We start from the raw sequence: 26,687 nt of genomic DNA on the forward strand, positions 1-26,687 counted from the left end.
TCTGGTTGCAAGTGAGGGAGGGCATTGCTATGAGACCATTTTTCAAATTATATATTATAATCAGCTGGGCAGTGGTGGCGCACGCCTTTAGCCCCAGTACTTGGGAGGCAGAGGCAGGCGGATTTCTGAGTTCGAGGCCAGCCTGGTCTACAGAGTGAGTTCCAGGACAGCCAGGGCTACACAGAAAAACCCTGTCTCACCCCCCCCCAAATATATATATATATAAAATAATCAATACAAACAAAATTAAAACTGGAAAAAAACATGCTGTGTAGTATACAAGGTTCATTTTGTAGTATTTGAGTATATGTATACACACATAAATATACATATAAACTATACACACAAATGAAGAGACATACACAGCATAGCACACATTGTTGGTTTCCTTGTGCTACGTAACAGTCAGGAAAGTTTGGCTTTTGTTCCTATAGAGGAACTGACCCTTTGTGCACGAACTGTGCTGTGTCTCCTACAGAGTGAGATCAAGCCATTCTTGCTTTCGTGAGAGGTTCCTGTCTGGTGGCGTGGGCACACATGGCTCTGTAGGTTGGGGAAACGGTGATAAAAATGAACATACAGACAAGCTGTCACTGTCCTGCAGGACATACTGAATCTCTGTTAACGTTCCTCAGGATACCCCTTCATGTCTCTGAATCCATTCTGGGACGACTGTGCTCCATCTGTGTGGTGTTATAACAAGCCTTAGAAATAAAGAGAAAAAATATGAGTATTGCAAGTCTTATTTGATTAGATCTTCTCATCCAAAACGGTAAAGCCAAGAATGTTAACTTTACAAGGATTTTTGAGGCAAAAATTCTGCTTTGTCCACAGACAACACCGAATCAAGTCCTCCTGTTTTAATACTTGCATCAAATTTTAAACCCATCAGAAGAAATTAGACACCCTCAACAGTTAATGAAGACTCAGTGAGTTCGGATGCTGAGAAAAAGCGACTACTGAGTGCTCAGCTATAAACAAGACATATACATAGAGAACTAACCTGCCTTCCAAGGTTCAGAGAACACTGAAGGAGAGAGGGCAGAAGGAATTGAAGAGCCAGAATATGGGGAGGGATGTGGAACACTCTTTTGGATTTGAGATGGCTATTGTACCAGTGAACTCACTGCAGCTGTGGTTTCTTGGACAGGACCTGCCCAAGATGGGGTCCTCCAGCACCCTATCATGATAAGGAGGGTCTCCTGAAGCTCCACTCCTCCTGAGGAACTATTTGCAGCTAATAGTGTCAGGAAAATGGTGGTATTTTCTGTAGTGGTGCAGCCACTGGCAAGTTAGTTGTCTGTGCTCTGTTAAATACTCCCTGCATATGCTCACTCATCCCTAACTAAAGGCAGTGTGGCAGAAAAAAGGACAAAAGAATTTAACAACCCAAGTAACCAGAGAAAACTACGTGAAAATCAGAGGCCATGTCCTGGCAAGAATGGCTCTGTGGGAGTGTGAGGGTGAAGAGAAACGGTCTTGGGTGCTTGGAATGGCCAAGTTTGTGATACACATGTGCATAATAGTCAAATAACGGAAAACGGGAGGGCTAGCTGCCCAGTATCATTCACAATTGGTATGGATTCTTGACTGCAGCTGGCTGCAGTATGGTTCCTGTTTTTGAGTGTCACCTAGATGTAGGGGAGAAGTATCCTACCTTCAATCTACTTAATGAAATGGATTATTGAAGGAAGCATAGCTGAACTGTTTGGATATTCAAGAAAAAACCTGATGCATACATATTATTCAGTTTTGTTGGAGAAAACATACCTTTTCAGGTAAAATATTTAATTACTGAAATAAGTAAAATGTAAAATGACTGAGCTCTCTGACCAAACAAGAAATGCTTCTGAGAACTTATTCCAAGAATGTAATGCAAAAAGAAGACCAACAGTATGCACAACGTGTGTGTGTGTGTGTGTGTGTGTGTATGGGTGAGAGACAGAGACACAGAGAGAGACACAGAATGAGAATCAGAGATACAGAGAAAGATGCATGCACACATCCTATGACTAGTGTTATGTGGATTTGACAGAGGCTAGAGTTACCTGAAAGGAGAAAACCTCAATTGAGAGAATGTCTCCATAAGCTCGGGCTGCAGACGATAGGGCATTTTCTTAACTAGTGATTGATGGGACAGGGCCCAGGCCATTGTGGGTGGGGCCGTTCCTGGCCTGGTCCCAAGTTCTATAAGAAAGCAGGCTCAGCAACCAGTAATGAGTAAGGCAGTAAGCAGCAGCCCTCCATAGCCTCTGCATCAGCCCCCGTCTCCAAGTTCCTACCCTGCGTGAGTTCCTGTCCTCACTTCTTTTGATGATGAACTGTTATATGTAACTATAAGTAAAGTAAATCTTTTCCTCTCCAAGTTGCTTTTGGTCATGGTATTTGATTACAGTAATAGTAACACTAACTAAGACAGATTCCAACACATATAGATTTGGGGGGGGGAGGTAGGTATCAATAGTAACACTTGTAACAGCAGCAAGTAATACAAAACAAATAGCAAATGGCTCAGTAATGTTATGTGGACTGGGGCTATTACGGCAGATAGTTACAGTAATATTTGCTGAGTGGAAATTATATTTCAAATTCAGTGTAGGAAAATACAAATTCTTGATAATACAAATTGCATTTTTCCATTTCTTATCCTTTTATCTGGTATCAGCTCCAGGATATCTTGGTTCTACTCTAAAACATCAACGCCAAGTTTTAGATTTCACCCTGGGGTATAAAAAAAGAACTCAGCCTTTGATCTTCTAATGGCAGTGACACTTAGCTTCATTATATAATATTCTCTACAAAGCTGCATGAAACAACACTAAAACCCAGAAATCATGACTGAGTTCCCAGTGTGCTCACGGCATCTTGTAAGACAGGGAGTGACATGAACGTGGTTATCATTTCTTCCCTTTTGCTTTGCCATAAAAACGCTTACAATCAGCATGTTTTTATAATGAGATGAACGTAAAAACTTTTGAAAGGAACTTGGATGCCCCTGGTGTCAAGATTGTGTTGTTTGTGACAGCTAGATTAGGTAATGATGACATCTTGCTTCAAGCTTCAGGTTTGAATTAGGACTGAACTACATGCATAGCTTCCTGTAGCTTTCCCTTTCTGGGTCATTTATGGTTGCGATAATTAAACCTCGACCTTTTTTATTTACCTATCAATTTAATTACCTTGTCATGATGATGACTATATATTCTTATAATGAAGACTGCTAAACAGAGTTATGCAAAGTAAAACCACCCAGAAGGGTCAACGTCTGACACGTTAGAAAGGCCTCCCTGGCTAGCTGAGGCTCAGGGCTAAAACAGGCTGTGCTGAGGATGCTTCTGGCTGGAAGAACTAGGAAAGGTAACGAACGGATTACTATAAATAGCACAGTTACTTATCTGTGCAACAGAAGGCTACCATAAATCTTGGGACAGGAAAAGTAAATCTGCTTCCAAGTGTTGTATCTTTTAGTATTTCTGTTATTATTATTTTACATCCAGAACAGAAATAAGATAGACTTCAGGTGAACACTTCTCACCTACCTCTAGAATCTAGAGTCTAGGTGCAGGCAAGGAAGGTGTTTGTGGTGTGTGTGTGTGTGTGTGTGTGTGTGTGAGAGAGAGAGAGAGAGAGAGAGAGAGAGAGAGAGAGAGAGAGAGACTCTGAGACTGAAAGAGAGAGAGACAGAGAGTCCCATACATGGACAGGTACTATCTTGTGGGCTTATAGCACATGCTGCTACATGCCAGCTCTTATTGGCCCTTGTGGCAGATAAGAAAGGGACTTGAGGAGGCATGGGAATATGACTAGAGCTCCCACTTAGACAGATATGAAGGCCAAATTTCAATATATCACATAGTCACTAGTAGGGAACTAGGTCTAAGTCTCGGCCATTACTGAGAAGATAGATACTGGTATCCAGGCACTTAAAAGCCACCCACCCCTCAAAGCCTCTTATTGGGACAGGAAGAGGACCTGGTCTCTCTTAGATGAGTAGTTCTGGCTCAAGGTTATCATTTATGAAAGCTGAATAGCCCTAGGCTGCATTGCAGGAAGCCTACCTCCATCAGAGTAACATATGGCGTGGGTGGGAGGGCAGGGCTGGGAGGGGGGGTGGAAGGCGGGGCTGGGAGGCGGGGTGGGGGTGGGAAGGCAGGGGTGGGATGGAAGACTTGGTAAGGATTATTAGTATTTATAAAAAGAAAATTCAACATGGTCCTAAAATTTCCTCAAAGGGCTTCCTGCCTGTGGGAAGGACAGTCAGCAATAGTCAGGCTGCCCAGGTGGATAGGATGGTTAGTGAGAGAACTGCTGAGGAGAGTCAATGTCATTCTTAATGGTGACTGACTGTGGCCTACAGCAGGTTTGTCTCACCCTAAACTTTGCTACGTTCTTCCTTGCTGTTGAGGTCTATGATGCTTTTTATTGAGTCAGCTGACTGTGACATTTCATCTGTGTTAGCCACAGGTTTTTTCCTTTTTCTGAGGCAGGGTGTCACTCTGTAGCCGAAGTTATCATTGAACTCGTGACTTCCTGCCTCATCTAAACTGTGTGTGACACAGGCATGCATTACCAGTTCAGCCTAGGAATCATTTTAATTGCTTCTTAAGGATTTATTTTTATAACACTTGGGTGTGGTGACACATGCCTTTAATCTCAGAACTAGGGCAGCAGAATCAGGTTGGATTTCTGTGAGTTCAAGGCCAGCCTGTTCTACATAGTTCAAGGCTAGTCAAGGCTACATAGTGAGACCCTTACTTAAAATAAATTATTTTTTTGTTTTTTAATTTGTACACACATGCATGTGCATGGAGGGGCGGGGAATACATATTCATACAGGTGCTACCAGTGGCCAGAAGAAAGTGTCAGATTTCCTGGCAGCTTTAAGCAGGAAACTGAACTCTAGTCCTCTGCAAGAGCAGCAAGAGTTCTTAACTGCTGAGTCATTTTCTAACTCCCATTTTAATTCTTATGATTCAAATCTAGCAGCAGTCAGAGCTAGAGATTTGTCCTCCCGCCACTATTTCTTCCTTCTTCTTCTGGATTCTTTATACTTCTGACCTGCTTTCTCTATAAAATTTTTTTAAAAACCAGGTCTCGACTAGGGGTTCTTCAACCATGATGGAGTATATGATTGAGTTCTGGCCAATCGCATGCCATCTCTCTGGCCATAGTAATAGCTTTAGCAAGTCATGTGATCCAAGAAGCATCAATGTAAAAAATCTCCCCTGGATCATTTTAGCTGAGTTAAGTTGGAAAATTATTTTTTGAATGACTGTTGAAGGCTACCAGGCAGTGGTAAATCCCAGCACTTGGGAGGCAGTGGCGGGGCAGGTAGATCTCTGAGTTAGAGGCCAGCATGGTCTACAGATTGAGTGCTAGGATGGGCAGGGATATACAGAGAAGCCCTGTTTTGAAAAAAACAAAACATCAAACCAGAAAACAAAACTGTTGAAGGCTGGGTATATAGCCTAGTGATGCTAAGCAAAAGCGTTAAAATCTGGATTTAATCCCCAGCGCCACAAAACCAAACCTGTATAAAATAAATTATTTTTTTCTAGGAAGTAGTAAAGATAACGCAGGAACATCTGGCTCCCAAATTTATCCAATAACAGCAATTGGTAAAAGGGTAAACTATCATTTCATGGTGGATGCCAACAGCCTGATTTCAAAATAAACTCAATCAGAACTGTAGCAAAGCCCTGAGGACACAATTCTAGCCTCTTACTCCACCTGAGCCTAGAGTTGTTGACACCTCTGGATTTTCTTTGCACTGGAGCCTGATTTAGGTGGCTTTCTACATCTTTCAGAAAAGTTGTATTTGCAAAACAGAAACTTTGTGAAAATATTTAAGAGAATAAAGCAAAGGCAGAATTCCAAATATACCAGAATCAGCATTACAGGCCCTTGGTCAGCCTCCTGCTATGAGTTTAAGTAACATTCAAACCACTAAGAGATGTAACAAAGATAAATATTTCCAAACCTAAAGCTATCTAACAAACAAAAGGATCAAGATCCAGCCAGGCACTGAATGTCTGACTCTGAGTTATTCTCAAACAAAGTATGAATGAATGTAGTTCTTGTGACATTTGTGCACACCATTCTTGGTATGCAATCAACTGTTGTTAATATTCTTCTCCTTCACCACACAATTTGATAGAACAACATTTACCATTTTGCTTCTCTAACTCTTGCTTGACATCTTCAAACACTTGAGAGAAGAGGTCCTCTTCAGACCTTGTTCCATCCAGGTAAACTGAAAAGTGAGAAATAGCAGTTCAAATGTTGACAGGCTGATTAGTAAAGGATGCTTTGGCATTTCTTTAAAACACCAATAGCTTTCTTTGGTGACAGCTATTGGTGTTTGGGCCTAAGGAAGGAAGGAGGGAAGAAATGAAAAGCAAAGAGAGAGGTTAAATGCTGTACATATGGTACACACTGCATATGTATTTCTTCTGCTTTGGGACATTCCCTCCTAGAGGGTAAAAGGAGGCTTGTAAGACTCCAAAGTAAATGAACTTATTGGCTCATTGAACTCCTGAGAGTTAGAATCACAAGGACCCTTCCAGAGGTTCCATTAGCAGTAACAACTGCTGGGGCAGAAGATTCTCGCATGCCCAGAGCAGCCAGAAGGTTGTACAGGCAGCTGCAGGGATGTCGCTTTTGTGAGGCATCACCGTGGATGGGGAGGTAGGCTATTTGGTGATGCAACTGCCTCTGAGTCACCACGCTCCTGTCTATAACTCTAGTAACTCACAAGTTCACTAAGCCAGACATGGACAGTATCCCTGGTCTGTCCTTGGTGCCTTACTGTCATACAATAGCATGTCAGGAGGCCCAAAGAGGAGCAATTCCCCAACTGGGATCAACTGGGATGCTTTTAAACTCTGTGTCAGTCTAGACTCTTATCACACACTACTGAGACCAGAAGATACATCTTTTTAATAAAACTCACACGAACACTTTTGGAGAAAAAGAAGTTACCTGGGTTAAAGAAAAAAGAACCCTCTAGTTATAATAAAGGAAGGATAAGGAGGTCTGAAGAGGATTTGCCTGTTGGGAAGTGTTAGAGGCTTAGCAGCAGGGGGACGAACAACCTGAGAGATGATGTTTTGGAGAAAGGCTGTGCCCCTGGTGTCTGTTTAGATTTTTTTTTTTTTTCTGGTTTTTCGAGACAGGGTTTCTCTGTGTAGCCCTGAGCCCTGGCTGTCCTGGAACTCACTCTGTAGACCAGGCTGGCCTCGAACTCAGAAATCTGCCTGCCTCTGCCTCCCAAGTGGTGGGATTAAAGGTGTGCACCAACACTGCCCGGCGTCTGTTTAGATTTTTATCTCCAAAAGCAGGAAACCACAGTGTGACTGAATTTAAACAGGATGTCTGAATATTGTTGTGATGAAACACTCTAACCAAAAACAGCTTGGGGAAGAAAGGGTTTATTTGGCTTACACTTCTAGATCACAATTCACTGAGGAAAGTCTGGGCAGCAGGAACTCAGGGTACCCGTTCTAGGAGCCATAGAGAAATGCTGTTCACGCTTACTCCCTGGCTCTCTCAGCTAGACTCCCAGTACATCCCGGACCCACCTACCTCGGGTGGAATGCTCACTATGAACTAGCCCCTCCCACAGCAATCATCAGGCAAGACAATCTGTCACAGATGTGGCCACAGGCTAATATGCTCTAGGCAGTAACTCAATTGAGCCTCCCTCAGAAGACTCTACTGTGAAGTTGACAGCTGACATTAACTAGGACACAGAGCAAAGACAAAGCTAGACTTGCAGTTTAGATGGAGGAAGCAAAGGGCAGGCATAAAATGATGTTTTGTCTATTCAGCACAGTAGCTGCTGGTGCAGGCATAACCCAGATACAGTTCTAAGATGGACTCTGCCCTCTCTGCACATATCAGAACAAAGCTGTCTTCCCTGGAGGCCATCAGGTTCCTTTCCCTATGGGTGAGTCCCCTTTGTTCTGAAAAATATGCCAATCTGATTCCTCTGCCCTGTCCAAGAGACACATGCCACCGTCTCCACATAGTCTCTTAGCCCAGGCCCAAGTACTCATATTGTCTCCAAATCAGTACCTTGTCTGTAAGGGATCTCAATCTTATCCTTCAAAACATACATGTAGTCCTTCCTCCCATATCTACAACCTCTTCACGTTTCCTCTCCCCAAATAACACCTGCTGGTTCCCGGGGTGTCTGTCATCTTCAACACTTTCCCACCCCAGTTCTACTGATACCTGTGTTCAATACAGTGGCCTCTAATTCTACCCTCCAGGTCTCAAGAGATCTTACTGAGAAGAGTATGTGTCAACCATGACCACGTTTTACGCTTATCTGTAGAGAGATTCCTAACTCTCTTCTGATATCCTACTGGCATTAGAGGGCCTGGCCCTTCCTGTATCAGCATCAGCAGCACATCCTTCCCTTGTTTTCCTCTACTTCAAACACACTAGCCTCCTTCAGGTATTACACATGCCTTTTGTTCCTAGGTCTTTTCTAGGTTCGTCCTATGGTCTGGATGACAGTCATTCTCCCTAACTTAACTTTGCTCACCTCAGTCCAGCTGAACTCATATGAGTTTGATTACAAGGAGCTTTCTCAAGGAACTTGGAGGTGGGCAGTCTGCCAGCCGCCTAATGTCAGTGTTTATCTAGGGAAAAGGCCGGTTTGTAAAGCTCACACTTTTCATAGTCTTTCACCATGACATCTCAGCTGGGAAGAGTAGAGACTGGGTCTGCCTTGCTTACCTTCCATTGCCATGGGCAACATTCAGGCTCAGAGGGTTCAATGAATGATCCATCACTTGAAATCTGACAAGCTTGACAAAAACTGCCAGTTGAAAAAGAAACCAGCAAGAACCAGTTGCAGAAGAGGGGAACCCGGAGAGTACCCAAGCACCTCGTTAAAAATTCCTTAAGAAAACTGATTTCTAAGTAATCTTTCCTGTGCATTGATGTGAAAATAAGAATCTAAAGGCCTTAAAGGGGAGAAGGGTACTTACCAATGTCCCAGGTGATGGAGTCCATCTCCTGTCTGTGCTTTAGGTACATGGGCCACACGTGGCCATCGAAGTACCCTGGAGGGTCTGGAGGCTCATAGACTCTCGTACTGGAAAAACATACAGGAAACAGGTTATGATTGACAAAGTAAACAGATCATTGGTCAAGAGAATGTGAAAATCATTCAGGTTAAATCTAAAGAGGAATTCAGACGACTTGTTTTAGCCTCGATTGTAGTGAGAAAGGCAGCAAAAGGAATTTAGTTCCAAAACAATCCAAACAGTAAACCTGTAATTCACTTTCTCATAATTATCTTTTCTCTGCCTCTTGTGTCTTATAAAAAAAAGTTGTGGGATAAGTACAAGAAGAAATAAGCAGAGAGATACTGACAGGCTGGCCTACTCTCCTATCTAGCTGCTGTTCTCTGCAGCTAGAGCAGACCATGTCATGAAGGGTGAGGGACGAGGAGCTGACAGGATGCCAGTCTGTCTTCCCTGAACGTTGATGTGAATGAGAAGTAAAAGGCCTGAAGGAGGAAAGGTACTTACCAATTTCCCGAGTGACGGTGTTCATTTCCTACCTGTGCTTTAGGTACATGGGCCACATGTGGCCATCCAAGTACCCTGGGGCGCTGACAGGATGACACTGGCCCTTTTTCTTAGAGAAGTTACTGTAACTGTATACCACCCTATGTGAGGAGCACTTATTTAGATAGTTTCCAGACATACCTCCTCCTCCTCTTACATTCTTCATATGGAACGGTCAGGAAGTAGCTTCTGTTCCATATGCTGTCCAGAGGCCTACGATGACGCCATACTCAGGTCACTAGGCTCTTCCTGCTCTCCACCAGCATCCCTTTTCCACACTAGCACCCTCCTCCCACCCCCACATCCCTCCTCCACCTCCACATTCCTTCAAGTTGGTATTACAGTGGGGAAGCGTACTTGTAATTAAAGAGAAGGAAACCTTCGATAATTAAAATGGGAACCCCTTGAGCACTTTCCAAGGCTGCTGGTCCCTCGGAGCTTCCTGGGTTCTCCATCCAACAGGAAACGGCTGACATCATTTTTTCCATGTTAAGAGCTTCAAGCACTGAGGAAAACATAAGACACATGGAATTAATATAGCAAAGTTTTTCTAGGGGGAGGATTGGCTCTTTGTGATAAGTGTCTCCAGGGCTCTGTACAAGGTGTTTGAGAGACATATGTGTGTTAGTCTGTAACTCCATGCAATGTGCACACGGTGGTTCCTTATTAGTGACCATGCTATTGGGTCATTATCCTACTATTAAAATTCTTTGTCTACTTCAGAACTGGAGAAAAGGTGATTTGCAATTATTTGATGTTTATAGGTTCGCCTGCTTGCTTTTTGGAAGTGCTTATTCACATTCTTCTAGAGTTTTTCTTTCTTATTGAAGTGTTATCTTTTTTATTAGCAGCTTACGGGAACTCCCCAATGAATATGAACACATATGCTTTGAGACTGTTGACATTGTTTTTCATTCTTTATAAAATGTTTTCTAACTTTCAGAATAATGAAAGAGAAGGAACAATGAATCAAGGTTGAAATGACAAAGAACAACAAGGAATGGACATGGTCTGACACTTACTATTTGTAAGAACTGGCACCGAACACTGAATTCTCAGACCCTCAGAGTTAAAGACAAAGAACATACATTTTAGGAGAGTCCCTTCTGTTGGTCTGCACACATACTAAGGATAGCTGTTAACTGTAAAAGAGTAAGAACACAAACTCTATTATGCTAGTCTCTCTACAGGAAAATAAATGCTTTCTGGGTGACGTTAATTCTTTGGCTTCCAAACAGAATTAGCCTGGGTCAAGAGAATGAAGTGAGTTTAAAATACATTTCAAAATTTTCTAAGTAGTAAAACAAATAAGCAAGCTTCTAGGGGCGTGGCTATCAGGACGGGAAGCTGGACTCATGAAAGCTTCGTCTGATGTAGATGAAATGTTCTGGTGGGTGAGACTCCAAGTATTTGGCATGGCTAGCCACATATGCCCCGGTCAGGAATGGACAGATGGATGGCAAACCTACTGTGCCTTAGCTTCTGGAAAAACATCTATCATTCCAGTTTTGAGTTTGAAATATAAATCTGTGGGAAATGTTCTATATACTTAAATAGTTGAACAAAAATTTTAAAAAATCTACAGAGGCAGGCTTAAAGTATAGTTATCTTTAAACATTCAGAATTTAAATTGTATGTGTGGGGGTGGGGTGGGGCAAGAGTGTGTGATGTGTTAGGGTGTGTGTGTGTGCATTGCCATAGCATACTTGTGGAGACCAGAGGGTGTCTTTGTGGAGTCAGTGTTTCCTTCCACCTTTACAAAGGTTCTAGGAAATCAAACTCAGGTCATCAAGCTTGTGTGACAAGTGCTTTTACCCATGGGGCCTTCTTGGTCTCCCTATTTAAACGTTTAACATTATGTTAATATAGAGAGTTGTTGTTTGGATTTGCAAAAGAAAATGAATGTAACTTCATAATATTCAACATGTGACTGTACTTACCATCATACTGCAAAAAACCATTTTCATCTATGTCTATCTCAGACTCTGGCTGGAAAAAAAAATAAAAAAAGAAATCCATCAAAACAGTATGGAGGACAGAAATGGTGCAATTATACAATTAAAAAGACATGCCTTTAATAAATTCTTTGGAAAATGAGGAACAAGATCAAAGGTGGTCACTGACAGATGGTGCCATCTAGTGGGCAGGTAACACAATAGCACCAAGTTTATTCTCTGCAAAAAGCTTTTGGCTATAATTTAATTAACTTCATTGTCTTTTTTTGTTGCTGTTGTCCAATAAATTATCTAAGAAGCTTTATAGATACCTTGAAGAAGTCATCCTGAGATATTACGCTGCAATTGGGAAGATGTTTCTGCAAGTTCTTAGCCAGTGTTGTCTTCCCTCCATTTGTCACGCTGAGCCAAGAAAAATCATGAGGTCCAAGAAGACATTAGGGAACATGGAACATGGAACATGGAATGTTCTTAAACAATATTTTTACAAAGGGTATTTAAAACAATATTTGCTGCTTGGGGAAAGCGCCCATTTTCACAGATCATGTTTTGTTTTGGAGGTGAAATCACAGGTTTGAGAGATACCCTGTTCTCTCATAGTAAGAGACTCGAAGGACAGAGCGAGGCAAGTGACAGGTAAGTGAACTGGATACTAAAACTTCAAAATACAGACACTGTCAGGAAGCACAGTCATGTTTTGACTGTCGAAATAGCTCCAGGTTCAATATACACACCAGAGAACGTCCTGTCTATAGAACTGCCCATGATCACAGGGATTGTTTCAACCACACAGGAAAAAGGAGGAATGGCTTATTAGAAGCTGGCCGCCCATGAACTCAGATTCTCTGTGCCATACCTCTCCCGCTCCCGCTCCCGCCCCCTCTCTGTACTTGGGCCCAGGTGGAGGCCCATTACCGCTCCCCTCAGGTCAGTATTTGTTGCCTCTGGCTGGACTGTGACATCTGGAGATACAGGTGCCTGACTAACTTGTGTGTTCTGTTTCCTGTTCTCCTGAATGGGAGAGGCACTTCTCTAGTTAATCTTTCTTTTCTCTTTGGGTTTTTCTTCTGAAACAGTAGTCATGCTGTCCATATTGACCCACTTGTATAGCTAGCCCAGGCTGCCCTTGAATTTACAGCAAAGCTTTGGTTGGGACCTCCTGAGAATTGGGATTACAGTTATCAGTCACCAGGCCTGGCTTATGCTATCATTTTTGCCAAGAGATGATTAGCTCAGTCACATACAAAGGGTCTATGAAAGAATTCAGGCCGGGCGGTGGTGGTGCATGCCTTTAATCCCAGCACTTGGGAGGCAGAGGCAGGCAGATCTCTGAGTTCGAGAGTTCGAGGCTAGCCTGGTCTACAGAGTGAGTTCCAGGACAGCCAAGGCTACACAGAGAAACCCTGTCTCGAAAAACCAAACCACAAAAAAAAAAAAAAAAAATTCAGGGTCATTGTGAAGTTGAAAGATATTACATCATCTAAATTCTAACAGGATATTAGCAGCTTCTTTTATTATACATAATAAACTACAGTAGTGATAACACCTTGACTCGGACATCTACAAGAACTGCACGCTGAGCTAGAGGTGGGCAGGGAAAGTATCACTGATGCTTATTATTGTTTCAAACTTATATATGCTGTTTATTACACTGCAGTGATCTATCGCAAGCTCACGGATTGCTCGCAAAGGCTTTATGGCTGTATATCAGTAAGTTGATTTTCTTTGAATTCCTGTGTTTTATTTTGTGCATTTAAAGTCACCCTGAATAGAGATCAAGATTTCACCACACACTAAATGTTCATAGCATAAAAGTCCTGACTGTACATCTATTGGCAAGAACCTGTGATTAGTTCTAGGTGAGATCAACACAAGGTTCATTATCTAGAGAGGGATACATTGATCAAAAGTACTTGCTGTGAGGCAGGTGACTTGAATTCTAGTACTCAGGAGCCAGAGGCAGGTGAATCTTTTGTGAGTTTAAAGCCACCCTGGTCTACACAGTGAGTTCTAGGCCAGCAAGGGCTACGTAGTAAGACCCTGCCTAGGTTTAAAACAAAAAGAATCACAAACCACCAAAGAGATCTATCATGCCAAACAATAACAACAACAAAAAACAAAGAATGCTTATTGTATATAAACTACTATGTAAACACTTTATTATATCTGCAAAGTAGAAGATACTCATTAATAAGACTGTCCATTTTAATCTTACAGTGCACATGTAGGTAGGGTATAGGGCTGTTACTCTATATACTGAGAACCTTTTATTCTTTAACAAAAATGTGACTTTTTCTTCTTTAAGGAAAAATGTCTATAGATCATGCTGGAAGTTCATATGTCAAGAGGCCAAGCTTCGGTTTAAAAGGACGTACTTTACTATGGAGTGAGCAATCTGTCAAGAAAATGTGTCATTTCTTACACGTATTCTTTAAGATCATATAATTGAATCAGCAATGAATAGAGCCCTTCTCATTGATTCAGTAGAAGTCACAGAGAGGGAAGCACTTTTTGTAGGAGTCCTGCAGGGAACATACTGCCTGGAAAAGAGTTTCATCACAGAGCAGAGCTTGTAATCTATACTCGGAATGTAACCATCCCAGGGGTCAGAAATGCCTCAGGACCCATTCCTTTCCCTTCAGCAAGCTCATAACTTCCCTCCCACAAGCCCTCCAGAACTTGACATTAGGATCTGAGGGAGAGAACAGTGAGCGGATACACAATAGATTTCCCTTCCTTGTTTACGAGTAAACATATAAAGCTCCCTTTTTAAAAAACATTCAAGGTAATAAGAGGGTGCAGAAGTCCAGGTGAAAGCTAAAAACAGTGTTTACAGTTAATCAAACAAGATGAGAATACTTCTGTAACAGGGTGATATCAATACCCCCATATCCCACCTGAGGAAAGTGAGGCTTTGGGGACTGTTTACTGCTGAAGTGGGAAGCAAAGTTTACCTCTAGCAGGGCCCTTTTTTTTTTTTAAACAAAAGAATTTATTGGATAGATGTGTGTAGAAAGTTAGAAGATGGCCGGGCAGTGGTGGCGCATGCCTTTAATCCCAGCACTTGGGAGGCAGAGGCAGGTGGATTTCTGAGTTTGAGGCCAGCCTGCTCTACAGAGTGAGTTCCAGGACAGCCAGGGTTACACAGAGAAACCCCCTGTCTCGACAAGCCAAAAAAAAAAGAAAAAAGAAAAAAAGAAAAGAAAAGAGAGAAAGAGAGAGAGAGAGAGAGAGAGAGAGAGAGAGAGAGAGAGAGAGAGAGAGAGAAAGTTAGAAGATTATAGGGCAGTGATGGCCTACTATGGGAGGCACTGCATGTGAACTGGAGGGCAGGACAAGAGTAGTCTTGCAGAGTGACAAGCACAGTGTTGGCTCTGGGAGCCACAACGAGCCACACAGTGATGCTCAACTCACTCTTCATTTGCTTTGCCTGATGCTGGGGTTAGAACCTAGGACCTTCCATGTGCAGACAAATGCTCTGCTACCCAACTATACCCAGACCCATCTGAGTCCTAAATGATTCCTGGATGACATGATATAATAACACAACTAAGCATCTCCCTCAAACTACATTTTTAGTATCTCAAGAGCTTTGTCAATAAGACACACATGAAGAATGACAGACACAATCCGGTAGCAAGACAAATAGTATGTTTCCAATAGCTGTTTGATGTCACGTTTGCACATCAGCCTCTGGTGCCACAGGTCAGATGACCACACAACTTAGAATGCTTGTGACAGCAGGATACGTGGAGTCTATCACACCAGAACAACACAAACTAGCCTAGCCAAATAGCACACCTGGTTACCCTAAGGGCAGGGGAAGAGGCCTGGACGTAGGGAAGTCTGTGTTCCTCATGTCAAAAGCTAGATGTAGAAAACTGGAGGGAGTGATTTTTTTTTCTTACACCATGCCAGAACACCCGCATAAGAAATGATAATCACCCTCTGCCAAAGGAGTGACCAATCAGGCCTCATCTCCAGTATCAGCTCCAGAAAACAAATGGAAATACTGCCGACCCTCCGCCTTCCCCGGGACACCCTGACCATTCTCACTGGCAGCACTCTGCCTAGGACTTGGGACTCTCCACAGCTTTCTCTACCACATCCACTTGAAAAACCATCTGGACATCTGGAGTATCTCATCCAGCTGTTTATAGAGGAATTACTCACCCACCAATTCCAATGACAAATGTCTTCATAATTGGCTTTGGATATCACACCTTCCTAATATTTCCTAAAATATGTAAAAATAAAATAAAATCAGTATCTTTAGTTGTCTACAGTTAGTGCTGAGAAGAAGTAACAGCTTATAGGGAGGGGCATTGGTGGTCTTAGCCCTACATTACCCTCACTGCGTGGCAGGCCACTGTCAACTAATGTTATGTCTGTGTGACCCATTTCCTTGGGTCACCTTGTGATAGATATTCTTAGTTACTGCCTTGACTACATCTAGAATGAACTAAAGCTGAAGGAGCTGAGTACACCTTTATGGGAACTTTTAATCATTTGAAGTGGGAAGACTGCCTTAATTAGGGTTTTACTGCTGTGAACAGACATCAAGACCAAGACAAGACTTATAAAGGACGACATTTAATTGGGGCTGGCTTTACAGAGGTTCAGTCCATTATCATCAGGGTGGGAGCAGGACAGCATCTAGGCAGGCACGATGCGGGCAGAGCTGAGAGTTCTACATCTTCATCTAAAGGCTGCTAGTGGAAGACTCACTTCCAGGCTGCTAGCACTGGGTATTAAAGCCCACACCCACAGTGACACACCTACTCCAACAAGGCCACACCTCCTAATAGTGCCACTCCGTGGCCCAAGCATATACAAACCATCCCAGAAGATCCACTTTTAATCTGAATCTTCTGAGGTGGGAAGAAACACTTTATGTTGGCAGCCTAGATAACGATCATGGAAGAAGGAAGCTTGCTCTCTTTGCTCACTCTTGCTAGCAAGTCCTTTCCATCACTGCCATTAGAACTTACACTTTGGGATTCTGGCATATACTGAAGACACGTTGAGACATCCAGCCTCATGGACTGAGCAACTACTGAATTCTTGAAGCCACTCTAATAAATCTCATATGTGTGTGTATGTGTGTAATACATATATGTAATCTCACACACGTATATGTGTGTGTAGTACATATATGCAATACATATATATTTTTTCTTGTAAGTTCTGTTCCTTTAGAGAACTTACATTGGTACAGTATAAATTCTCAAGCTTTGCAGAAGTGCAAATGGCCCAGACTGAAATGACATATCCTGTTCTAGAAAGCCAGACAGGATTCTAGATGAATTAAGTGGACATCATCAGGACAGGCTATGAAGCACTTTATTACCAAGAACACAGAAAGGATGGTACATGTGTGCTAGTTTATCAGGCTCTGATGGATAATCTGTGTCATTCTTACTGATGTATTACTGAAGGACCATGCATTTTGCTTTGTACAGTTAATGGAAAATACTGATCCCCTTCCTATTTGACATATTTATGCATATACTTCAGGATACCGCCTCAATTACATAGGATGAAGTAATGCCTGTGGTTGTGACACTAGAAAGACTTGAAGGGTTTGTCTGTGTGGGAACTCTAGTAATTCAGAGAGGACAAATGAGGTGGAAGAACCTAATTATAGCATCCCTTGGGTAAGGGGTGGAAATGGAGGGCTGTGTTTTTTCTCTCAAATCAAAGCAGCATCCCTTCACCCCCATCAGTCTGATGACCTGAGTTACTTGCTGCTGTTGCTGCTGCTGCTGCTACTACTGTTACTATTACTAGAGTTACTTGATGACCTACCTGAGTTCAATCCCCAGAACTGACATGGAAGGACAGAACCAACTGACCTCTGACCTCTGCACATGGCATGGCATTCATGTGTCCACACACACACTAAGTAAGTAAGTGAAAAGTTTTAAAATTCAAGCACCCCAGGTCTACATTAGTTAGCAACCTGGAACTGTCCAAAGCAGTGTTTGGGTGAATTCTGGACCTATCTCACCAGGAAGGAGGAGGTGATGTGAGAAGGGTGGAGAACTGGGTCATGCAGACACAAGGCTGAGCTGAGTGGCCAGTGGAACAGTGAGCAGCCTACTAATTCCTGGAGTTGTCCATTTCAAAAACTGTGCTGGATACACAAGGGAATTCACTCCAGGTTCAGACATGGCATCATCAACGTCTGCATCATTCTATTTAATTATATATTAGAGCCTCTTTAAATATGGTTTCAGGGTTGGAGAGATGGCTCAGCGGTTAAGAGCACTGACTGTTCTTCCAGAGGTCCTGAGTTCAATTCCCAGCAACCACATGGTGGCTAACAGTCATCTGTAATGAAATCTGATGCCCTCTTCTGCTATGTCTGAAGACAGCTACAGTGTACTCATACACATAAAATAAATAAATAAATAACTCTTTAAAAAATAAATATGGTTTCAAAACCAAATGTTGAACAAATTGCAATCAAGAGTTGCTATGCTTCATATATGTGCAGGAGGGTTTTGTTTTAGAGGCCTTTCATCTGGCTCAGCCTGGCCTTTAAATCTCTATGTAGTGGAAGATGAACTATTGTATACTGTATCTCTGGTCTCTACTCTCTACCATGCAAGAGGTGGGATTATAGGTATGTGTCTGTATGCTTGGCCTTGCAGTAGAGTATGCTGTGAAGCGCATACAACTCGGAGTCAAGATAAACTGTACAACTTACGATGTCTCTAAAGAGCCAACATTTTGAACTTTTTAGTCTCGATGTCAGGGTATCCTGTCACCTTGAATCCTGTGTGATATTTATGCAGTGTCTTCTCCTCAGCAGCCAGTTATCATTTCCACAGAGAGGGAGAAGAACAAGCTGGGAGAGGAGCAAACCTTACATGAGTCACTTCTCTTTTTCAAATACATTTATTTATTTATTTTTATTTGTTAATATTATTTATATGTTGCACAGAATCTCACTATGCAGCCCAGGTTGGTCAGGAACTTGCCACCCAGCCAAGGCTGCTTCTGTGGCAAAGTTAGCTTCCTTTAAGTACTGGGATCATAGGCAAGCATCACCAAGAGTGGCTCATACACAGAATTTTAAAAAATATCTTTGATTTAACCTCAGTGAAATGTTGAATCTTCTTCATAGTTGGCTTATGTTTATACTTGATCTATTCTACTTCTGAACACGGCTCACTTTGAATTCTAAAGCACAGAATGATTCCCAGGGGCACGTGAAGAGTCAGCAGGCGGGAAGGAGACAGTAACTCCACCGTCAAGTCAGAGGAATGCAAGAGCAAACACATGTGCTCTTCAGATGAGCTCAAGGCCTATGTTTTCAGTATTTCTCTGTGATTCACTCTATAGTTACCTGGATACTCTCTCACGAACAGGACTAATTTCAACTTTGATCCCTTTTAGTAAGCAGAAATCCCCCACGGGTAGAATTCCTGGTAAGCAAGCCCTGGGGCCATAGCCATTACAGTTTCTGGTAACCTTTGCCCCTTCAAGTTCAATTCACTTTTTTTTTTTTTTAAACAGCCTTCAATAGACTCGTTCATAGGGAAGTTCTTTTTAAAAGTTGCTTTATTACATTTATATTTATGTAGTGTGCATGTGTGTGGGCAGGTGCATGCCATGGTTCTTCACAGAACACATGAACAGGTCATAGGTCTACTACTTGTGGGAGTTCTCTTTCCATCATGTGGGTGCTAGAGATTGAACTCTAGTCATCAGGTTTGGCAGCAAGGGCAGTTGGGCCATTGTGCTGACCCTGTAATTCTTACGTAACCAGTATTTTCATTTTTATTTCCCCTAATATACAATAGGCATATAATACTGAATGTGACATTGTGAGTTTACTTATGTGTGAACATAAACTCTCATGTTGGTCAACTTGTGTAAAGTACCAGCCAGTAGCATAGTTTTGGCTTTGTGGGCAACTATTCAACTCTGAAGTTGTAATAAGAAAGAGGCCAGAGTCAATGCATAAGCAAATGAGCATGGTGTGTTCTAATAAAATTTTATGGGCACGGAAATCTAAGTTTCCCCTAATTTGCCACATGCGCCACAAAATACTATGCTTGTCTCAGCTATTAAAAACGCCAAAAGCATTTTCTTAGAAGCCTTTATAAAGCCAGATAGTAAGTGGGTTGGAGTTTGTTAACCAGATGCTGCAGACAAGACCGTCCTGTCCTGTGAGGGATCAAGACCTCGATTCTCCTGCCAGCAACTAGCGGTGGCTAGTTGCTTTTTAGGAACGTGAGTCCCAACGCGGTTTCCCTAGACGCAATCAGGTTCCGGGTACAGCACAGGAGACTCTGGAAGGTTCCCAGGCCTCGGCGTGTGTACGCAGTGGGCAGTGAGTACTCACCGAAGCGGGTTTGAATCCTCCCCAGGAGGGCGGCAGAGCAAGCCGCAAGAGAGTTTCAAGCACACCACTACCCGCTGCTCACCTGGGTAGCACAGCCCACTGTTTTCACAGCCTCCCCCTAAGCAAGGCCTGGGGGCGTGACTACTGCAAGGCTCCTCCCCCAAGAGAGGGGCGGGGCGCCGGCGCTCGGGAGCGGGCTGGACCTCCGAGGCTCGGCCGGGCTCCCCGCTGCAGCCAATCAGCAGCCTGCGAGGCGCGGCCACTTCCTGGTGGGAAGGCCGAGCTGTCTGCGGAGCTCGCTGGTCCGAGTGTCCCGCATCGGGTTGCGCGCGGGTCCGGAGCGGCCGCGGCCAGCGCAGGCTTGGCGCCCAGTTCCCGTCTGCGTGTGGGGCACCCGCGGCTGCGCCTAGCCGCTCCGTGTAGCGCCATGTCCAAGCCACCTCCCAAACCGGTCAAACCAGGTAAGAGTTCCTCGCGCTGAGCGTGCGGGTCTCCAGGCTGCGGGACCCCGTGCCGGAGTTCCCGAGGAGTGCCCTCGGACTCTCTCCACACTGTTCGCCAGGACGTTCTAGCGGTGTGGTGGCTGCACCTAGGTCGCGGCCACTTCCTCATATTTCGGCGTGTCGCTGTCAAGTTGGAGTTCTTGACCGGCAGGCGAACGGGAAGTGCGCTGTGGCTGGGTGGGGTTTGCGCCCGCCAGCTGCGGGGCCGGGACTGGAGCGGGTCGGGGACCCGAGGTCTCTGGGGAGCTTTGGAGAGCTGCACCGGCGCTGCCAGCGGGACAGCCGAGCTGCAACCCTCTCGGCTCCTAGCTTTAGGCAGTGTCGTTCTGTCATGCATCTTAGTGTTTTGCTAAGGGTGACTCTGGCAAACTAAACTGGAGAGAGTACGAAGTTCCTCAAAGCAGTTTTCTTGACCACTCTTCCTGGTTCACTATTAAAAACGTTCTTAGAGTGTTTTTTTGTGATGTGGAGAAACGAGAGAATTTAAAGGGACTGTTATATTTCAGCTTGACTCAATAAACTCGTGGGAACTTCCCTTTGGATAGGGAATTAACAGGAATCGTAGAAAACGGGAGATGAACGATTGACGAATTCCCAGCCTCCTTTTTCCAATTTCCTGCAGCTGAAACTTGAGCCATTTACATCAACCTTTATAGCCGCTTACGCTGCTTCAGTGATTTTTTTCCCCTTGAGTTTGTGTGTTTTGTTTTATTAAAGTGACAGTCACTTCAACTTCAATAATTATCCAGTTTATTTTTCTTTTGTGGCAGCATCAAGCCCCTGAATTTGAAAATAATGCACACACATTTGTAAAATAGGCATTCTCTGTCGACGTAAATTTTGCAGGGCCGAGAATAGGAAGTGGCTCAGACTGGCTTTGGCCTGAGCAGAGGCTAGGCGGTGCTGGTTGAGGCTGCCTTCTATGTGAAACCTGAGAAGTTTGCAATTTGCAATTTAGATGCGGATGTATGAGGTGGCAGTTTTGTAAACTTAGACGTAAGTCAGTACCTCGAGTGTCCAACTAAGCCGAGTTCTTTGATGGCTAAACAAAACTCTTGATTTTGAAGAATGTGCCAAGAATCAGGTGGTGAGGTTTTTCATTCTTCCAGACACATCAAAAGTGAAGTCAGTGTTGAGTCTGTGAGTGCTGGCAGGAGCCTGCCTTTGTGTACGTGATTGTGAACTTGTGTGTTCATGCACCCTTGGGTGTGGTTTAGGACTCAGCTTGTTACTAAGATTTGCTCCGGGAACTAGTTTTGTTGTTTGCATCTGTGGCTTTTCCTAGCCAGCAAGCCAGAAAACACATAGCTAAACATTTTTACTATTTAGAGAGAATTCTGTCTTCACTGGGATTTATAAGTGAGGCCCAAACATAAATAGAGTTGCCATGAAAATCAGTTTATTTACCTAGTAACAGATGATGAGAAATATTAGTGCCAGTAGGACTTAACGCTATGTCCTGGCTTACTTGAAAACAAAAAACTTTATTATCATATTGTCCCACATGTACTGGGTGCTGGGCACTGGTCTAGTCACCCATAAATATTTGAATTCATTCACTTCTTCTCAGTAACCCTACCAGGTCAGTATCATTTTTATTCCCATTGTCCAGGGAGGGAGTAAGGCACAGCAGGTTAGCTCATCTCGTTAGGTTAGCCATGGGGTGACGATGTATGGGTCATAGAGGAGTGCAACTCAGATGTTTGACTCCAGAATTTGTGCTTTGCCCCTGTGTGAGGAGCCCTGAATATTTTATAGCAGGATAGGAATCTGAAAGAACCAGGTTTCTGGCCCCCAGCCAGACTGCTTCATGCTCCACCATGCTGAGCACCCCTGGTTAGTGTACAGCAGGTGTCTTGGGCTTTCTTCCCTTGTGCTCTAGGTAAGTTACAGGCATGAAGGTCTCCAAAGAAGCCTGGCATTCATGAGAACATATTTAAGTTTTAATTTGTCACTTATTGCTTTGTTGACCACCCCCCCCATCCAAAATATTTCTAAACATTCAAATTATCAGAGAGAGTTGAGGGGGAGGGAAAAGAAAAAGGCTTGAGGCAGAAAGGGAAGAGTAGTAAGAAATGAGAAGAAAAGTAAGCTGGTAGGTATACACATCATAGGCTTCTGTCAAGTTACCAAAAAGGGGCGGTCCCGTGATTCTCAATCTCTTGCAGACAGATCAAAGACTAACAGTAAAGCCTGTAGTGCTCAGGAAATTAACATGTGTTCTTTATTCTGGGAAATAGTTTAATGGCACTGAGATCTGGGACAAAAGTTTCCACAGATTCTCTTCCTGTGTTGGACAGGTTTTCTGTAGCAGTGGAGTAAGACAACATGGCTCCCAATTTAATGGGCAACACTGAGAAGACAGGAGCCAGATGAAGGGACAGAGAGGGACAGAATCTTACTGTAAGATTCTAGAGGCATGTCTTACTTATTTTTTCTGTTGCAATTTAAAAGATTCAGGATTTCTTTTGGTGCACAGTTTGTGAGTATAGTCTACCACAGCAGGAAACTCCTGGAAACAGCTGACCACATGATATCTGTAGTTCAGAAGAGAGAAGGATGTATGATCCCACTCAGATAGCATCTTTCTTTTTATCTGGATGGATCACTCAAACCAGGATGGTGCTACCCTTGTTTAGGATCATTGTTCACAACTCAGTTAACCTAATCAAGGTAATCTCTCCGGGCATTCTTAAAGGTTGACTTACTCTAGATGATCCTCATGGGTAAATCTGGAAGCTTGTCCCCTGTGTGGTTCCATAGCCCATGTCAGGATGAAGCATCACAAATAACAAGAGACATTAAACAACAAAGCATCTTTCAGGCTAAGCAGCCTGTACCCAACAAGGGACCATTGGTGGGAGGAGGTAGACCAGGCAAGTTCTGATAGATCTTACAAGGAGAGAGGCCCCCCATACCTCCTCTCCCCTCCCCTTCTCCCCCCCCCCCCCCCCCCCCCCGGGAGGGTTGGAGGAAAAGGAGAGCATTCAGAGTTGCCCTTTAGACATTTCTTTTTTTTCTTGTCTGCTTTCTTTTCCCCACTGCCTCTGTTTCTTTTTGAGACAGAGTCTCACTGTCTAGCCCTAGCTGGTCTGGAACTTACTGTGTTGTAGACCAGGCTTGCCTGGATGGAATACACTGAGGTCAGTCTGCCTCTGCCTCCTGAGTGCAGAGATCAAAGGGATTTGTCACCCATCTCGGTTTCTGTTTTAGACATTCCTTAATGTAGCTTATATTTTAGGCCTTGCACTGGGCATTGAGAGTTCCCAGGAACTGTAAGATAAAACTTCATCCTTACTTGTTTGGTCCTAACTTAGTTTATGTATCTACAATTAGATGTCTGATTATACCCATTTAATTGTTTAATCTTGTAATTAAAGAAAAAGCAAAAACAACAAAAAATATGTATAGTGGTACATATCTATAATCCTAGCATTCAAGAGGTTGAAGAGGAGCCTGGTTATTCAGCATGTAGCACCTACCTTATATTTTCTATTTTAGAATATTGACAAATAATCACTGTTTAGATGAATAAACTCTCAGATTTTTTCCTCCTGCAAATCAGTTTTTGTTAGGAAAAGAAAATAGAAGGAGTTATCTTCAAAATGCCGCCCGAGTGTCAGATTGAGTTGTCTGGCTGTGGGCTGGGATATGGTTCCATTCTATTTTGTCTGTAATACGCTTGAAACATCATTTTGCTCATTAATCACAGTTTGCTCCTTGTGTGGCATTTTATCTTTTACGGGATCACTTTTGGCCCCTGAAGGTTTGTCACTGAAACCCTCCGATAGTCATTACACAAGGCTCGGAGACCTAGTCTTCAGTACATGGACCTGCCCTGTTAGATCCCTACGGCCTCTCAGTTTGTCTACAGAGCTCTTACGTGGTTTTCAGCTACACTGGCACTACAGGGAGGGTGGCTCTACCCAGCTGCTGAGTGTACAGGACAGAATTTTGTTCTCACGGACACCATTTGAGAAATTCGATGGGATGGCCATGGGATAATACAGGCACTGAATGAACTTTGTGAACTTTGCAGCCATCTCATGTCAGACAGATTTGGTGACAGTCCACTGTAGTTGGAAACCTGATGTCTGACCTTGGCCATCTCCTTCAAATGGCTTATTGATTTTGGTGGTGAGAGGAGAACAGCATAAATACTTAACGCGATGTGTGAAAACCAATCTGTGGAACTTACAAGAACCGGGCCAGGCCTCTGGGTTCTTTTGTCATTCACAGTACAAGCGTAAAAAGCCTTGCTTGTGTGCTCCTTAAATAAAACTTGAGAGGAAAGGAGTTCCTGTCTAAAACAGTCTCAATTGTTGTGTGATCCATCCCTGCATTAGTAATGAAGCACTGGGGAGCGATCACTCGGCTGTCAGGTGTACAGAGCGTCTAGTTTCTCTTATAAATGTGATGCATTTACATCCAGTGGCTGAGTAAAGTCGGAGGGAAAACATTTTGAAAACTCCATGGATGGTGATGCCAGTGATGGGGAAAATGAACATTTCGCTGGCTGCCTGTGTCCGGAGGGAGCAAACACCTGTGTCATGTGTCTCCTGTATTTATTCTGACTTCTTGTGATGTAGGTCCCTATATCCTTGTGAGTGCTATGTATTGGAAATAGAGCTCAGGGTTTAACTTGAACATGTGGCTGGAGTGTGTGTGTGTGTGTGTGTGTCTGTGTGTGTGTCTGTGTGTCTGTGTGCATGGACCATAGTGCAGCTCTGGAGGTCAGACTGCAGCTTGCAGGGGTTTGTTCTCTCTTCTGCCACATGGATCCCAGAAATCAAACCCAGCTTGTTTGAGGTACCTCAGCTGCAGTTATCTCAACCCACTGAACCATCTTCCTGGCCCAAATTAGAGGAATTTAGAGAAAAATGTACATACCAGTGCCAAGAGAGCCTGGGTTTCTTTTGAACTTTTACATGATATTTGCTAATGTTTGTTTAAGGGGAATCCTCCGAATGCAAAGTTAGATCATTTCCAGACTTTTGTTGTAGCAATTTTATAACAGATAGTCTAGTTCTGAAAATCTTTTTTTTTTTAAAACAGCCTTTTTTAAAAAAAAAAAATTTAAGATTTATTTATTTTATGTATGTGAGTACCCTGTCGCTGTCTTCAGACCTACCAGAAGAGGGCATCAGATCTCATTACAGATGGTTGTGAGCCACCATGTGGTTGCTGGGAATTGAACTCAGGACCTCTGGAAGAGCAGACGGTGCTCTTAACCACTGAGCCATCTCTCTAGCCCCTGAAAATCTTTAAGATATGGTTCTGCAGTGGAATTTGTGTATCAGAAGTTGGGTTCACTGTCCTTTTCAGAGACATTTCAAATTGATCATATCAGTTTACCTAATCACCAAAAATTGTGACCCAGCCAAAGGAGGGAAAAAATTTAATACATTTGCCTTGGATATCACTGATAATCAGAGGCCTAGAAGCATGGGGCACAGAGCTTGGGGAAACTGAGACGATGTCACAGAAGAGGGGTAATTTAAGAAGGATCTTGAGAGCTGAGTAAGAGTTTGCAGGAATGTGAAGAGGAAAGTCATTTGATTGAAGCACAGAGGAAACAACTCATTATGGTATGCACATTTGACTGGCCGAAGGTACCAAATTTCTCTAGTTCCAGGGGAACTTGGTGCACACAATGAACTGCAAATTATATGTGTGAGTGTGTGTGTGTGTGTGTGTGTGTGTGTGTGTGTGTTGAATTAAAGAGAAAGCCATTTGCCTAGGTTTTGGAAAATGGTTCTGTTCCTTACAGAAAGTGAGAACCGAACTGTTTGCTCTGGTCTTCCACACAGGCAAGCCTGAGGATGCGGTTTTGTAGCTGTAGCTGTTGAGCTGTAGTTAAAGGTTAGGTACTTCAGATGGATAAAATAAGTTACTTGGATGCTGCTGTCTTCCACTCTTGCCAGCTAGTTCCTACTTTATTTATTTATTTTTAAACACCTTTTGGAGTAGTACAGGCAAGCTTCTCCACTTATTTTTGGAGCAAAAATTAAAGAGAAATTATGCAGTTGTACATTTTGATTGACATGGGATTTTAAAACTGTAACATCCCTAAGACTTTGACAAGCTACTTTGGTTTTATAATTTTGGGATTCGGGAGTCCTATCTTTTCTCCTGGCTCTCTTGATTTGTGTGCGTGTGTGTATGTGTGTGTGTGTGTGTGTGTGTGTGTGTTGGGGGGAGAGAACTTGTGAGCAATTTAAACTCAACAAACTAAAGATATCACAACTAGTAATATTGTATCTAAGCTAGAGGGACTTAACTCAGGCAC

General features: G+C 43.2%; 2 protein-coding genes across 6 annotated transcripts in view; one reads left to right on the top strand and one right to left on the bottom strand.

Moving 5' to 3' along the window:
- Positions 1-265: 265 nt before the first annotated feature.
- On the bottom strand, positions 266-20,013 carry Nmrk1 (nicotinamide riboside kinase 1). 5 transcript variants are annotated; one of them, XM_028770106.1, is made up of 10 exons: positions 19,978-20,013; positions 18,252-18,392; positions 15,713-15,776; positions 11,851-11,941; positions 11,525-11,573; positions 9,942-10,089; positions 9,726-9,797; positions 9,000-9,106; positions 6,170-6,253; positions 266-704 (listed from the first exon to the last, which is right to left on the bottom strand). In XM_028770106.1, exons 3-10 carry the CDS (start codon positions 15,739-15,741, stop codon positions 694-696), a joined length of 591 nt encoding a protein of 196 aa, XP_028625939.1. In that variant the 5' UTR covers positions 15,742-15,776; positions 18,252-18,392; positions 19,978-20,013; the 3' UTR covers positions 266-693. The 5 variants fall into 5 exon arrangements, with proteins under 5 accessions (XP_028625939.1, XP_028625940.1, XP_028625938.1 ...); XM_028770107.1 differs by having other exon boundaries at positions 18,313-18,392; positions 19,896-19,988; XM_028770105.1 differs by having other exon boundaries at positions 19,896-19,988.
- A 160-nt stretch (positions 20,014-20,173) lies between these two features.
- Ostf1 (osteoclast stimulating factor 1) overlaps positions 20,174-26,687 on the top strand; it is a 51,069-nt gene continuing 44,555 nt past the window's right edge. The window contains exon 1 of the mRNA XM_028770165.1: positions 20,174-20,356. Within this exon, the coding sequence (XP_028625998.1) occupies positions 20,323-20,356 (34 nt within the window). The 5' untranslated portion in view covers positions 20,174-20,322. The remainder of the gene's footprint in view (positions 20,357-26,687) is intronic.

Source organism: Grammomys surdaster, unplaced genomic scaffold (assembly GCF_004785775.1).
Source record: "Grammomys surdaster isolate TR1022 unplaced genomic scaffold, NIH_TR_1.0 198, whole genome shotgun sequence".
Classification (NCBI taxonomy): domain Eukaryota; kingdom Metazoa; phylum Chordata; class Mammalia; order Rodentia; family Muridae; genus Grammomys; species Grammomys surdaster.

Excerpts from the sequence above, each read along its gene's own strand:
- Nmrk1 (XM_028770106.1), bottom strand. The coding sequence starts at position 15,741 with ATGAAGACATTTGTCATTGGAATTGGTGG. Across the intron at positions 11,574-11,850 it reads CTCAGGATGACTTCTTCAAG|CCAGAGTCTGAGATAGACAT; the intron begins GTATCTATAAAG and ends TTTTTTTTCCAG. Across the intron at positions 10,090-11,524 it reads TGGTTTTTTGCAGTATGATG|TGCTTGAAGCTCTTAACATG; the intron begins GTAAGTACAGTC and ends TGTTTTCCTCAG.